Below are 15,927 nucleotides of genomic sequence, written 5' to 3'. Positions count from 1 at the left end.
CTTCTACTCTTTTTTGATGATGTAATAGCTAATAAAACTATAACCTGTGCAGGCAGGAGATGCAATTTCCTGGGTTTCTTAAAGATGAATGCTTCATTAGACAATCACTAAGAAGTTTGTTGTTGGATTCCATTCATTGTATTCAAGTGTAGTAATCTGATATTTGTCTTTTTGGTATGATTTGGCATTTACTATTTTTTACTTATTATTGCTCCATTTTATCTCTAATTTCAATTGATTTTAAGTGTGCAGAAGTAGCCTTTGGGGAAGTTTAATGCTCTTGGAGAGTATCAGCATGAGGGTATCTGCATTAAGGTGGACTCAAATGACCTGAAGGAACCAGCTGAATAAGGAGTTGTTGAGCCTGATCTGTTTATCCATAGACCACCAGTTACCGGAGTAAATGTTGTAACTTACCTTCACTTCAATTCAGAAGGTGGCTGTATTACCAGTAACAAGGCAATTGCTGAGTTACTAACCCTGCCATTGTCTACTCACAGAGGAAATCAATTCCATGGCCTGTTGCTGGAAGTTAGATTCTCCTAGCCTTTGCTTCAGTGAGTGGTTGTCATTAATCGGTAAACCAGCTCCGTCATGGTCCTTCTGTTCAATTGGTTCGAGATTGGCAAGAGACCATTGGTTGACTGAGATGGCAGGCCTTCCCCAGGGTCATTGGCTTAGTCTGGAATTCATTGTGGTATTGGGGGAACTTGAGGAAATGAATCTAGTAAACTTTGGTAGGTTAATCAATCAATGTAAATTGCACATAATGTGAAGTAGGTCGTAGAACTTTGGGGATGGGGGGGGGAAGATGATGGAAATATTGGGAGAGTGAAAAAAAGGATTAATGTGATTTGGTGCTTTGTGCTCAGTGGAAGCAGAGACAATTTCTTTGCTGTATGATTCTATAATTTGTTGGCCCAAAATACTAGCTAGCAACATAGGTTTATTTTTTACAGGCTTGTAAACACAGAATGTAAATGTAGATTTACATTCAGTCAGGCTTCCATGTCCCTCTGCAACTAAAATAAACCATAATTAAACCCTAATACATTTCGTAACATTTTGTTAGCATGTTTTAAAATATTCTCAAGCTCCCATATACTCCCCGATGATTGACATGACAATCCTGGGGAAATTGTTTGGCTGTGCACTTTTTTAGTGTGATGGGTCAGGATAAAGCATCTAATTTAGTTTATCAGAGTGTGCCATCGCCCTGATATTTTTAGCACAGGCATGAGATTTATGTTTGATTGTTCAAGCAGATGGAGCTTCTTACTGCTGGTGGAGATAGTCATGGACACCTTGTGTCAGTATCCTCTTTCAGTGGTCTTGGGGTGTCTCCTCATCTACAAGAAAATGGATGAGACAAAAATCCTGTGATCTATCACTGTAATGAGGGTTTCTGACTCTCTTTTCATTTCTCTCTGCAGCCACTCTGTAAGGCAGACATAGCATGTGTTGTTGCTTCCCACCTGCCACTGAAAGAACAGACATCCTCCTCAGGTTCATGAACAGCAAATTGATGATGGCTTCACTCAGCTCATTAAAGTTCCATTGGCAACCGTTGCAAGATATGTATTGTTGACTGTGAACCGCCTTAACACTAGCGTTAATTATTTCCAGCCAACATCTTTTATATGGGGGATCTGAAGTCTGTCAAAGCCTCTGGCACCCTGGTAGTCTGAGACAGTGAGATTTTAAACCTAAAAGGGTGGCAGGGTGGATAGGTTGATGGGGTGGAGTTGTGTCTCTACCAGAGGAGGTGTAAGGCATCCATTCCTCTATTAGCCTGCAGGTCATCCTTGGACGAGGTATAGCCCCCCATTTAGAGGCCATGGGAGTCGGTGGTGGACAGTCGTATGAGCAGCTGGTGCTTACCACAAGTTTTGGTCATGTGACTACTGACACCAGGCAGACAATCTCTGAAGAGTACTGATAACGGCTGGGGTATCCATCTTGTAAAGGCACTGCCCAGGCAATGGCAAGCCACATCTGTAGAAAAATTTGCCAAGAACAATCCTGGTCATGAGACCCTGATCATCTATGTCATCTAACATGGCACATAACGAATGAACGAAAGACAAAGATGCTGATCAAACTTTGCCCTCTGTATGTCGGATCACAGCAGCAATAGCAACTACAGTACTTCTGAAATATCAGAAAATTCCTTTGAACCAAAAAGGTCCTGTTCTTGAACTTGAAGCTTCATTGATCAGCAAGATGCAGGACAATAAACTTAAATTAAGGAACTACCTCTGCACATTTAAACATTCACTCAGGCTTCCACATCCCTATGTAACTAACAATCTGCTGGAGGAACTCAGCAGATTGAGCAGCACATGTGGGAGAGAAGGAACTGTTGATGTTTTGGATTAAAACCTTACATCGGGAGAAAAACAGGCTTTCAAGCCCAAACAATGACAAGTCCTTTCCCCCAGCAGATGCTGCTCAACTGCTGAGTTCCTCCAGCAGGGTTGCTTGTTGTTCCTGATCCCAACAACTGCCATTTCTACTGTCTCCATTCCACATTCCCATTCCCATTCCCATGTGGTGTTCTGTATTGGAACCTGGAAGCATAGCTGAGGTAGCTTATAAAATTAATGGAAAGCCCCAGATCTGTGATCTCCCTGGCAAACTGCTGGAACTCCTCCAGTGAAGTTTATCATTCATTGAATTGTGCATTATAACATAGAACCAGAAAAACTATCATATGGTATATAGGGGCTCCTTTTCATAAACATTATAGGTCATATTTCAGATTAACTACACTTATACGGCCATCTGAAGGCCAAAATTCCAGACTTTCACTCTCTCTAGACCTTCCTGAAGCTGGTTAGGTGCCTGCAAGGACTATACAACAGAGATGTGAGCTCATATCATGCATGTGCAGGTGGGTTGAGACAAACAGCTGATGACTTTCCCTCTGGAAGCCGTTCTGTTTTTTTTTTGTTTGAAGGGGTAATAACATCCAAAATGAATGATGCCACACCACTCATTTTATAATAGTTATTAAACCTGAGAGGGCCATAAGTCACAATGCATCGAAAAAGCTTGTAGAACTAATAAAAAGGGATAAACATTTTCAAAATTTGTTTTGCTGAAACTGATCTGCCCAGATTGTGGAAGATGTGTCATGGTTTCCTTGGTATCTTAGTACAGAAGGAATAGAATCTTGAAAGTGCTTACATGCACGATCAGGTACTGTATATATCTACAGCAATGAAATATCCAGCTGGCACTCGCTCTCTAGGCTCATCTATAAATAAAATTATTTAAGAGAAGTAAAGAAGGAAGATAAGAAAGAAAATAATGTTTATTTCTGGAAACCAAATTATACTCAAGAATTACAAACAAGAGAAATTCTGCAGATGCTGGAAATCCAAGCAACACACATAAAATGCTGGAGGAACTCAGGCAGCATCTATGGAAATAAATGAACAGTCGACGTTTCGGGCCAAGACCCTGCCAAAACATCGACTGTACTCTTTTCCAAACTGCAGATTCTAAATTATACGTTCAATGTATACTTTCATATTTCCAAATTGTTTGTTGATCACAAATAAATACATGCTATCTATTTTGCCAAGAAATGCATATTATCAAAGCATCAAGGCTATTCGAATATTTACTATACCAATTCCTGCTCAGCAATTAAAGTCTTCGGCAGTAAGTGTATTCAGAATTCATACTAGTATTACCTTTTCTTAACAGCAACCAAGCGAACTTCATAATCTTCCCGCTGATAAGATAGCAAAGATAAAGAAGGAAGACCCTGCTGAATATCTTCACAGAACTTATCTTAATGATCCAAGCAGTATCAATACATTGACATACACAAAACCTGAGCATAAACCATTACAGGCAAAACTGTCTGGTCACCTTGACGTTGGAAATCAGGTAAGAATAGCAATTTCCCCTTCAGTGTCAAACTTTGGATGAAGTGCAATAGAATGTGGTCTCTAATAGCTGTAAATGTTCCAGTTCTCAACCACACACTAAAGCTTGAGAAGCATTATCAAAACAAATGATGAATTAAATATTTCTTTATGGTTTATTTTAAAGGGAATGTGGTTCAGGAAGGTGAGAGAATTCTCCAACATTTTTAAACCAAACTTCCCAGCTGAAGTGGTTTCATGCCTCACAAAAGGGAGTACAATGACAAAACTGTTGTGGCAATTCAGCCTATTTAAATTCTGAGGTATAATCTAAACCCTTCAACCCAGCTCTGGGAGGAACTGAGCTTTTAGACTTAACTAAATATACAGGCCTCAAAGCTTAATTCATTGAGTTGGCTTTGTCTATAGCAGATATATTTTATTCAGGAAGTTGGTTGTCAAAGTATGTTGGAGCAAATACAAGTTGGGTACGAAAAGGATATACTCAAATCATAAAAAAACAGTATAATATAAGATTATTGTTACGCTTGCACGCATGCATGCTAAGTACTTATGTGCATGTTACTCAAAAGTTTACGTTATGTGCCTGCAGATGTGCTGGTCTTACCTGAAGTCTGTATATTAAAAATATGCAGTTTGGTAGTTTGTCCAGATGTACAAATGTTTGTTGTCAATCACAAGCCAGTTCTTTCTTCCTAGTAGCTTTACCCCAGCTTTTAGTATTTCTCTGTTTCTCAGCCCTATTATGTGTTTGTTGAGATACAAATTCTTAGCTTTAATTCTATATTTAATTCTGCATTCAGAAGAGTTTGGTCCTTCAATTTACCTGCTGATGCTGGTGATTCAGAACTCTAAGCTCTCCAGCTCAATACATGGGAACATTCTATGCAATGTAACATGCAGCCAATTAAAGAGCTTAAAAGGATGCAGAAGAGAATTCCCTTCCTGTGTGTAATTCTTTTATACCTGTATCAACGTGATGAGATCAATGACCATTGTATAGTTGCCAATGCTGGATTATTCTTTCCTAGAACTTTCTTACATCCCTAGAGAAAAAAATAAGTTATATGACATCAGTCTTTTGATCCTTTTATGAGATATGCTTCTGTTCTTCACAAACACACCAACTATCAGACTGAATTCCTATTAAGGGAATACCTCAAAGATGCAGATATATTTTATGCCACATAGCTGGTTATATTATTAAAACATTGTCTTTGCCATCTATGTACTCCAAGAAAGCCATTATATTACTGTTAATATTTCTGAAAGTTACTGGAATGATTCATATATCTGGAATGCTTCTTACCACATCTCATTAAAGTAATGAAAAAAAACATTGAAACATATTAAACACACTTTTCTGTCATTTGAGAAGTTCAGTGATGTGACCAGAGGTACTGCACGCTTATCTGTTAAAGCAGAAATTTTACAGCATTGCCAATGACCTGGAAATTTTTGAAGTGTGCTTTACATACCACTCCAGCATTTATTTGCCACCTGTATGCTTTTTCTACGAGCCTAGTAATATATCTCTGAGGCCTGTAGCAATCCTCCTTACAATTCACTACACCTTCAAATGTTATGTCCTCTACAAACCAATAAGTACGATATTTGGAGGTATGTGAACAGTATAGTTCTGCTATTTCACTATGCCTCAGGAAATAAGAATTATACATTTCCTGGCTTATTTTGGACAGTTATATTCAATTGCATATACCTCATGAACAGCCATTGCAAAAACAATGAAATGCAGATTTAAGTGACTTTGCTGCAACTTTTAGCACGTTGATTGCATGTCAATTTATTCAGTTGCTTGAATATTGTATCTGATGGTTTCAAAAGTTAAAAAAGTCTTCTTAGTTACCATTATGCAGTTTATTATCCATGTAAAATGATATACTGTAAGTTAAATTCCATGCAAATGAAGTTGCAAAAGCCCCTATAAAATTTACTTTTATTCTATTTGCTATCGTATTTCATATCAGTTCTGCCCTCATTAATCTCGCCAAATCGCTGGCCAAGCAGTTCCAGTAAAGTCACAGCACTGACGTTCATTTGAAAGTATGGAAAATTACCAAGCATGTCCTTTTTACAAAAGTAACACATCCAATTCTGCTCATTATTGTTTATTTCACCTATTCTCAGTCAGCAGAAAAGTGATGGAAACCTTTTTGACAATATAACCAAAAGGTACTTCCTCATCAATAATCTACTCACTGATTCACAGTTCAGGTTTCATCAGGACCATTTGATTCCAGCTTACATAGCAGTCTTGATCCAAGCAAAGACCAAAGAGGTAAGGTCCTTGACACTAAGGCAGTAGTTGACTGAATCATAGGTACTCAGGCAAGCTCAATATGGTACACTGAAAGGAAAGTTACGCTTGACAATTTTATTGAAGTTCATTGAAGGAAAAACATTTACTATAGTAAAGAGGAGTTGGTGAATGTACTGTTCTGCAATGTTGAGAAGCATTTGAAATGATGTAGCATCAAAAGTCACAGTAGGTGACATATTAGTGTGAGCGAAAACTGGAGCAGCTAGAGGAAGGCATCACAGTTACAGATAGAATATACAGGCTCCACATGGACAACACCAGAGGGCAGGATTGTACCTGGGTCACTAGAGCAGTGAGACAGCAGCTCTGCTAGCCATACCATTGTTCTAGTTGTCTTTTGCACATTGGTTGTCTGTTTATCTTTGTTTGTGTGTGGATTTCCATTGATTCTACTGTATTTCTTTGTTGTACTATGAATTGCTGCAAAAAAATGAATCTCAGGGTAGTATACGGTAACATATACATACTTTGATAATAAACTTACTTTGAACTTAGAACTTTTAAACTTTTGAAACTGGCAGGTTGTCTTATGAGAAAGGTCAGGCAATTTAGGCTTTTGCCTGCTGGAGCTTAAGAGTGAGAAAGAATTTGAAACATTTAAGACCCAGGGGAGTCTTGGCAGAGTGGATGTGAAGAAGATGTTTGCTCTTATGAGAGGATGTAGAATCAATGGTCACTAGTTGAAAAGAGGAGACTGCTCAATTAGGACAGAAATAGGTGAATTCTGAGAACTGTTTCTTCAGAAATCTCCTGAAAAGTTAGAATGTTTGAATATTTTAAGGTAGTGTTACAATTCTTGATAAGCAGGCAAATTTCACGACATATGTGAGTAATATTAAACCTGATTCTGATTCTGAAAAAGTACTGAGGATAGCCAACAATTGTGAGGATGAGGTTGTAATCTTATTGTGTAAAGGTGTCAAGGAGCCAAGCAGCCTTCATTTGCTTCCATTATGTATGCACAAATGTTCGTGTGTGCCATGTGGTTGTAACATTTTGTAGTTTTTATCATATTTCTTTTCTCTTTTTTTCTCATCTTTCTCTGAAACTATGATTTAATTGGGCTATAGATCCATAATTACTATCAACCTACATGTACTTGCCCATGTAAAGACTATTAATGGAAGAGGCTACAGAAACTATAAGTTTGATGTTATAATCCAGATTTTTTTATTAGCTGTATTACTTACAAATCCTTCAGACCAAGAAAGAAATACTGTAGCTCAAGGAAAATTGTAAATGGCCAAATTAAATAACAAATTCCAAATGGATAAATATTGAAACCTCTGCTGAATACTTGTGGTTTTGTAAAAGAGCTCATATATTTTTCTGTGTGTTTGTTTTTGCCTCTGACCCTCCAAGATCCATTTCTCATTCAAGGTTAAGATTGACTTACAGGTAATAGGTCTGAGGGTTTGACGTATGCCAGATCTATATTACAACCAGCATTGAATAATATTATGCTTCAAAACAGCTGCTGCAGGGAATTTTCTGACCTTTTCCTCAATTTCAGGAATCCACCGGATTTACCAGCAATGAGAATGGTTATGTATATCCAGCCAAAAGTGCGACAGATACTGACAGATTCCTGACAAATTATAAACTTTGGTGAGTCCCTGTGTGAGACAATAGAAAGATGAGTATAATGTTTTACAATGCAGCATATTAACAGAATGTAGATGTTACCATCTCATGTTGCCTGTGGGAGGCCTCATTCATTGATATTGGAAGGGATGAGATAGTGGATGGATTCTGTCCTAGGTTTTTTATATGAGGGGTGATTGATAAGTTTGTGGCCTAAGGTAGAAGGAGTCAATTTTAGAAAACCTGTCACATTTATTTTTCAACACAGTCCTGTCCTACATTTACATATTTAATCCAGTGGTCGTGGAGCATATGGATCTTGGACCTCCAGAAAGTGTCCACAGCAGGAGTGATTGATAAGTTCGTGGCCTAAGGTAGAAGGAGATGAGTTATATAGCTCTCGTTACATGCATGTGCAGTTCAATTCTTTGAGTGATTATGCAGAAAGTTTGAAGTTAATAACTCATCAGGGCTGATTGATAAGTTCGTGGCTTAGGGTAGAAGGAGATGAGTTTTTAACTCCAAACTTTCTGCACAATTACTCAAAGAGTTGACCTGCATGTACATGTAACGAGAGCTGTATAACTCATCTCCTTCTACATTAGGCCACAAACCTATCAATCACCCATCTGTGAACACTAGAAAGTGTCCGAGATCTGTATGCTTCACGACTGCTGGACTAAGTGTGTAAATGTAGGAGGGGATAATGTTGAAAAATAAACGTGCTAGGTTTCTAAAATTGACTCCTTCTACTTTAGGCCACAAACTTATCAATCACCCCTCATCTAATGGCCAAAGAAATAAAAGCATTGGGCAAGACAAGTGATACAAAATCACTCCAAAGAGAAATGAATATTAGCAGGCGCAAGGGCTTTAGGAACTTAAAATAATTACTCTCTTTTAATAGAAAGATAGGTAGTGGTATTACCCATTGTTACCAACTCATTACAGTACTATTTTTTATTCAGATGCCAGAATTAACAACTTCCTAGACGTTGATAAAGTTGTTCCAGATTTACCAGCAGTATATGATTAGAGTATGAATAAAGCTGGGGTGACTGTGTTTAGAGTCATAGAGTCATACATCATGGAAACAGGCTCTTTGGTCTAACTTGTCCATGTTGACTAGGATGTCTACCAGTTTCATTTGTCTCTGTTCGGCCCAAATTCTCTTAAGCCTTTTCTGTCAATGCATTTACTTATACTAGAGACAATATGATAAAGATGTGATAAATCAGTAAAACACATAACAATTTAACATGAATAGTCAACACACAGTTGCAATGTATAATTATATAACTTTCTTAAGTACTAGTTCCAGGCAAGATTGTACCTCAAAAAGATATTTTATCCAAAATGTGGAATAGATCGTTAAAAATATAATTTCAATATAATGAGCAAACAAGGCAAACTTTGCAAAAAATGGAGATAAAGTAGAAAATATACTGCTTTGCCATGTAAGGTTCTGGGGAATGGTTGTGCATTGCTAAGGGTTTTGTAGGAATGGCAGAATAGAGGGCAGTAAAGAGGAGGCTGGGTGGAACATTTGTAGCCATGTTCAGCCAAAAGTACTGAATAGTGAATCCATCTTGCTATTGTCCTGAGATTCCCACTCTCGCAGAAGTGAGACATCAGCCCGTTCGATTTATTTCACTTGGTAGAAATAAACATCTGAGAACACAACACAGCAAATGCTAAGAGAACAGTCGACGTCCCAGGTGTAGTACATTTCTGACCTAGCTGCTCCTCAATCCAAGCTGTTTCGTACAGGATGTAGTCACAACACTAGTGTATAGGCACAATGGGGAAAATAGCCAAACTATGTTCTATTCACAAAATGTAGAACAAATCCAATCTGGCTAAATACTGCCCAGGTAGTATTCACCAAAATAACGGCAGGTGTCATATCAAGTGCTCACTGATGCCAGAATAAATCAGTAATGATTTGGAGCCTCAGGACCCACACCACCAGGTTCAGGAATAGTTATTACCCCACAATCAACAGGCTCTTGAACCAAAGGGGATAATTTCACTCCCCCATCGCTGAAATATTCCCACAACCTATGGACTCACTTTCAAGGACTCTTCATCTCAGTATTTATTGCTTATTTATCTAATTATTATTATTTCATTCTTTTAGTATTTGCACAGTTTGTTATCTTTTTCATACTGGTTGAATGTCCATGTTGGTGCAGTCTTTCTTTGATTCTGTTATGGTTATTCTATTATGGATTTATTGAGTATGCCCATAAGAAAATTAATCTCAGGGTTCTATATGGTGACATATATTAATTTGATGATAAATTTACTTTGAACATTGAACTTTGAAACTTATTACGGCCTTGATCCAAACATCTAGCAAAGAGATGACTTATAGAGATGAGGTGAGACTAGCTGCCCTTGGTATCAAGGAACTCTGGTAATAATGGCAATGGGCATCAAAGTGAAACCACTCTAATTGTCAGAATCAAACTACACGCAAAAGCTGATAGTTATGCTTTTTGGAGGTTAATAATCCCAGTTACAGGATTCTTTTAGGATTATGCTTGAGACCCAACCAATGCCTTATCACTGACCTTTCTTCCATCATAAAGGTTGGAAATAGTATTGTTCACTGATGATTCTACAATACTCAATTTCTCTTGCAATACTTCAGCAACTTAAGTAATCAATGACCATGTGCAGAAGTATCTAGAAAGGATGCAGGCATGGAGAGATAAATGACATGTAAAATTTGTGCCGCAGAAGTGACAGGGAATGACCATCGACAATAAAAGGAAATTTGATGAAATCCCTTTGACATTTAGTGAGATTGCCACTGTAACATCCTCCACCAGTAATATCCCGGGGTTACCATCAACCAGAAACTGGTTAAGGCTGGGTATCCTGTGGTGAGTAATTCACACTTGATATCTCTGTACCTATTTTTACCTACAAAGCACAGGTCAGCAGTGCAATGGAATATTCTCCATTCAGCCAGGCTATTCCAACAATACCTCCCAAACCTACAACCTCGACCACTGAGGATGGGAATACCTCTAGATATATCTTCAATTCTAATCTGCACATGAACCTGACTTGGAAGTGTGTTCCTTTTCATTGCAACGTCAAAATCCTGGAGGTCCACACCAAATAGTACTCTGTGAATATTTTTAGTAGAAAGATTACAGATGTTCAAAAAGAACCTTATCACTATCTTCCCCAAGGCAGATTAGATATGTAATAAGTGCTGGTTTTGTCAATGATGCGCAATTCCTGAGAAATGAATTTAAAAAGCTTCCCTCAGTCAAAAGGCAATGAAAAATTTGCCAGAGAGAGCCGTTGAACTAGATAATAAACATGTGACCATAGGAAGATTTTTCTGCAGGAAGTAGGAATTAAAGTATATTTCGAGGAGGCAAATAGATGAAACTGCTTCAAGGGAGGCATATTTGCTTGATGGATCTAATGGGCAGTTTGAAAATTCACATTCCAATTCTTTCCTAATTTTTCAAAATTTAAGGCACAATGACAAAACACCAAAGGGAGAAGACAGAGAGGGTTGGACAAGAGGAGGTATCCAGAAACAGCTTGCTGATGGTTTTGTTCGAAGCAGCATTATTCATAAGCATGGACCTGACTACAACATAACTGAAAATTTACACCGGATTCATCCCCATGTGGCCAGGTAGGAACTAAACTGAAGGTTCACCAGAAGACACTGGTGTCCTGGTACTCCTCGTTCTATTAAACCATTAGTTCAGTGTGTATTGGCCTGCTTTAGCCTCCAATTGGATGATCAAATCTCTTACTGTTTAACCTCTCCTCACAGCAGTAACTTTCTCCATCTCCTGAAACCTCCAACATCTTCACACATACTCAGTTTTGGCTATTTACGCATCCCCTGTTTTAATTATACCATCACTTTTGTCTATTTCTTTACATGCCAGGACCCTAAACTGTTGAATTCTTCAATGATCCTCTCTACCTCTTTGACAAAGTTAGTCTCAGTTTTACTGTTTTCTTTAAACTTGAAAAAAATTGCAAATGCTCACTAGATCTGGCAGCATCAATATAGATTTGGACAAAATAATTACCTCAGAGACTTGGTTCCAATTGGCAGAATGTACCTCATGGCTGCCTGTTCAAGCAGCAAAGAGACCAGTGGGATCTCAGTGATGGACCTTAGTTGAATCCAGCTCGGAGCTGCTCATGCAATAATAATTCTCTTCTGCTAGATTTCCAGTATCAGTTGCCTCTGGGTCCTGAAAGTAGAGGCCTTGTTGGAGGAGGTAAGGGGATTCTCTTCTTGATTAGGGGTCATTGTCTGATTTATGCATTGCAAGCATACAGAGACAGTAGCTGAGACGGAGCAACAAAATGTATCATTCCCGCTTTGAGCCCTGTTTGAACAGATCATGAAATATTCAGTAATTGACTCAGAGAGTTTGAGTGCCATTGTGTTTTTGACTTCACCGTGGATGACCTTGCAGCCTGAGCGCTGGGACCTCTGTTGTTTTAGAGCTTCTGCCGTGCATATAGATCCTGATGCCTTAACTGTTGTTGCTACCTTCGCAGTGCAGTCACATTCTTTGGTATTTGCTTGTACTCTCCTGTTCTTTCAGCATAAACCATGTGCCCTTTTCTGTTTTAGCCCTGGATTTCATATTCTTATACCCTCAACCCAGCAGCCTGTGCTATGCACTTTATTGTTCCTATACCTACATGCAACCTTAAAACTCAGGTGCGTATTTTCAAATGTCTAGAACTTGTGCTGTAAATTAATATTTCTTCAGGATCTGTGATTTGAGGCTTTAGATCCGTGGTGTCCTTGCTACCTACCCTCAGGATCCTGTGCTCTACATATTTATGTCCTGGCATTCTATTCTGTTTTCCTATGCTGTGCATGCTTTCTTGTATCTTTCTGGATGGAGTAGTGTAGTCTTGAGACCTTGGAGCCTGCGTTCTCCAATTTCATGTCCTTGGAGCCACTACTGTGGGCCTCTCGATACTTCTTGCGAAATTCCTGTGATGTGTAACATTTTGTCAACCATGTTGAAATGGGAAATCTTCAACAGTTCTGTACCCAATCAAAAAAAATTCTTAGCACCAGCTAACTGAGAAAACTGAAAGCATAAAACCCATCAATTTGGTAAGAAATCATTGGTTTCTCTGCTCAATATAAGCTTCCAGTAGAGTGTGTTGCAATTGTATACTTATCAGTAATATTTCAAATAAAATATTTAGTACATTTAAGAGAAGATTAAAGCTGTTTTATAGTTTGTGATTGCTGTTTTACAGCTAGTTGACATTGTTCCATCATACAACCCTGCTTGTTTATTTCTCTTGCCTTTCTTCCTTCCCTCCCCCAGCCAACGTGTAATGGGCTGAGGGGGATGTGTGACGGCATTGCATCTTATCAGAGAATCAGAACTCGAGTGGGTGGAAAAATGAACATAGGTAATCCTGTTGACTGTTTCACAGGAAGAAAAAAAAAGAATTAATAACTTGAAGTCGTAAATCTTAAAAATAGGCATAAATGAGGTTTATGACTAATACCAGTGTCAAGGCAGGTGAATTTGCTAATTTCCTTGCTAATATCTAATGTGTAACATGAGGCTGCCAAGACCACTTTTCTATGGGAGAAGAGATAGAGCCTAGTGGGGTCCACCTGACACATGCTGATACTCATCTGGACATAAGGATTTGTCAGATCAGTGGCCTTAACCCCGAGGCCATCATATCAAAGAAGCTTGTGGGTCAGGCAGTGGCAGATGTATATGGAAGGGCTGCAGTAGGCAGTGAGCTCGGGGTGAAGACCAGTATACTTTAGAGCAACCTTTAGAGGTGTACCCAAGAGCATTTCAGGCCAAGTGCGATACATAAGTGGAAAGATTGTATTTCTATGGCTCTTCTGTACTGGAGAAACCACTCACATCCTCTCATCCAAAATCTTGGCGGCAATTTGAAAGAGCCCGGGGAAACATGGTGCTCAGAAAGAGTAAAGTGATTTGGGTTTACTTCATAATTATAATGTGTACAACAGCTGCCCTGAAAAGACACATTTAAACATTCCTGGAGTTTACAGTCACACAGGAAAGGATACATGCATTAGTAATTTTTTTTAAAATTAGGGATTATTACTGGCTAGGCAACATCAGGATGAATGGATTGGAGTGTTGTGTTGCTGTGGAATGAGTAGTGGGTTAAAGAATGTTGCTTTATTTTTAAGCGGAGGTATAGGCTCGAGGAGAAGGCATTTTCCTTGTAACCCTGCAGCCTGACTCCTCATTCAGACATAATATGTTGTGTGCATATACAGTCAGGCCTCCATATCCGCGAGTTCCGCATCTGCAGATTCAACCAACCGCGGATCGAAAATATTAAAAAAAAAATTCCAGAAAGTTCCAAAAAGCAAAACTTGAATTTGCCACGCGCCGAGCGCTACGCTGAATCCACGCGAATGAAGTGATGTGTAGGCATACCCTGCTGTAGCCTCCCGCCATTTCACAGATCTTCAGTCTCTCCAGCACTCGTCGTTTGAGCATTGTTCACCTCGCATCTCGTTTGTTCGCTACTTGTGAGCGAGAGGAAGGAGTTTAAGGCTAGTAAGGGATGGCTGGCTAGCTATGTGAAGCGCTACAACATTAAAGATCATGGGAGAATCGGCATTGGCTAATGCCGAGGCAGCATCAACGTTCCCAGAAGAGCTATGATGGTTGTGTCTGTACTGAACATGTACAGACATTTTTTTCTTGTCATTATTCCCTAAACAATACAGTATAACTATTTCCATAGTATTTACATTGTATTAGGTACTATAAGTAATCTAGAGATGATTTAAAGTATACAGGAGGATGTGCGTATGTTGTATGCAAGTACTACGCCATTTTATATAAGGGACTTGAGCATCCGCGGATTTTGGTATCCACAGGGGGTCCTGGAACCAATCCCCTGCGGATACCGAGGGACGACTGTACCTGGATATTTGACTCCTCTGCAAATATATCAAGTCTCAATCCTTCCTGAACTGCTATATTGTGAAGAGTCTCCATCAGGAATTTACTATATTGTAAATCAGAACAGTTTGCTACAATGAGCGAAGGAAGTGAACCCAAGTGCAGGACATAGGCACGAAGATTGAGCTTGGATGCTTACACGGGCTTAAACACCAAACAGCAAACAGGAGGGTCTTGACACAGTGCCCTGATATGGGACATTGACACGGAGACTTGACACGGGGTCTTGTCTCAGAGAGAAGGAGTCTCATAGGTAAACCTTGAAACTGGAGCTAAGCTTAGAACAAATGGTTCTAAGCGGTCAGGAAACATAGTTATCTCACAGGGAAAAGACCAACAAACTGGAGTCTAGTCATTGTGACGACGGGGTTATTATACTGCAGTTCTTGATGGAAACCAGGTGTGCTGTCATCAAAGTGAATTAGAAGCAATTGGGAAATTAATGGTTGGAACCGTGGCACAATCAATGGAAATTAGGAGCAAGATAGGGAATAAACAATTGGGACTATGACAGTACCCTCTCCTCAATGGGAGCCTCCTAGCGATCCACCAGGCTTGTCAGGAATGTCTCGATGGAAATCCTGGATGAGGGAAGGGCCCAGGATGAAGGAGCTGGGAATCCAGGAACGTTCCTCCGGGCCGTATCCCTCCCAATTGACCAGGTATTGGAGGCCCCTGCCTCGGCGGTGCACATCCAGTAATCACAGGACGGTGTATGCTGAGTAGTCATCAATGATCCAGGCGGGTGGAGGGGGTTCAACTGGAGAGCGCAAAGGCCTGACAGATAGTGGCTTCAATTGAGAAACGTGGAATGTAGGATGGATGTGCATAGATTTGGGCAGTTTGAGTCGGACCACCAAGGGGTTGATAATACTCTTAATCTCAAATGGTCCTAGGAAAAGGGGGCTGAGTTTCCTGGGCTTGTTCTTGAGGGGGATGCCTTTAGAAGAGAGCCAAACCATCTGCACAGGCCGATAATCAGGTACATGAATCTGATGGCAATCGGCAATCCTTTGGTTGCGGTCGACTGAGTGGAGCAGGGCTGCGCGTGTGTCTTTCCAGATGTTGCGGCACCGGCAGAGATGGGCCTGAACAGAAGGCACAG

General features: G+C 39.6%; 1 protein-coding gene across 6 annotated transcripts in view; it reads left to right on the top strand.

Annotated features, from left to right (window-relative positions):
• saxo4 (stabilizer of axonemal microtubules 4) overlaps positions 1 to 15,927 on the top strand; it is a 152,548-nt gene that overhangs the window by 81,993 nt on the left and 54,628 nt on the right. For all 6 annotated transcript variants that reach the window (XM_073049372.1, XM_073049371.1, XM_073049368.1 and 3 more), the window contains 3 exons: positions 3,715 to 3,900; positions 7,754 to 7,848; positions 11,327 to 11,491. In XM_073049372.1, coding sequence (XP_072905473.1) covers positions 3,715 to 3,900; positions 7,754 to 7,848; positions 11,327 to 11,491 — 446 coding nt within the window. The remainder of the gene's footprint in view (positions 1 to 3,714; positions 3,901 to 7,753; positions 7,849 to 11,326; positions 11,492 to 15,927) is intronic.

Source organism: Hemitrygon akajei, chromosome 6 (assembly GCF_048418815.1).
Source record: "Hemitrygon akajei chromosome 6, sHemAka1.3, whole genome shotgun sequence".
NCBI classification, from domain to species: domain Eukaryota; kingdom Metazoa; phylum Chordata; class Chondrichthyes; order Myliobatiformes; family Dasyatidae; genus Hemitrygon; species Hemitrygon akajei.
The sequence above is the reverse complement of the archived record's forward strand: the minus strand, read 5'-3'. Positions and strand labels throughout refer to the sequence as shown.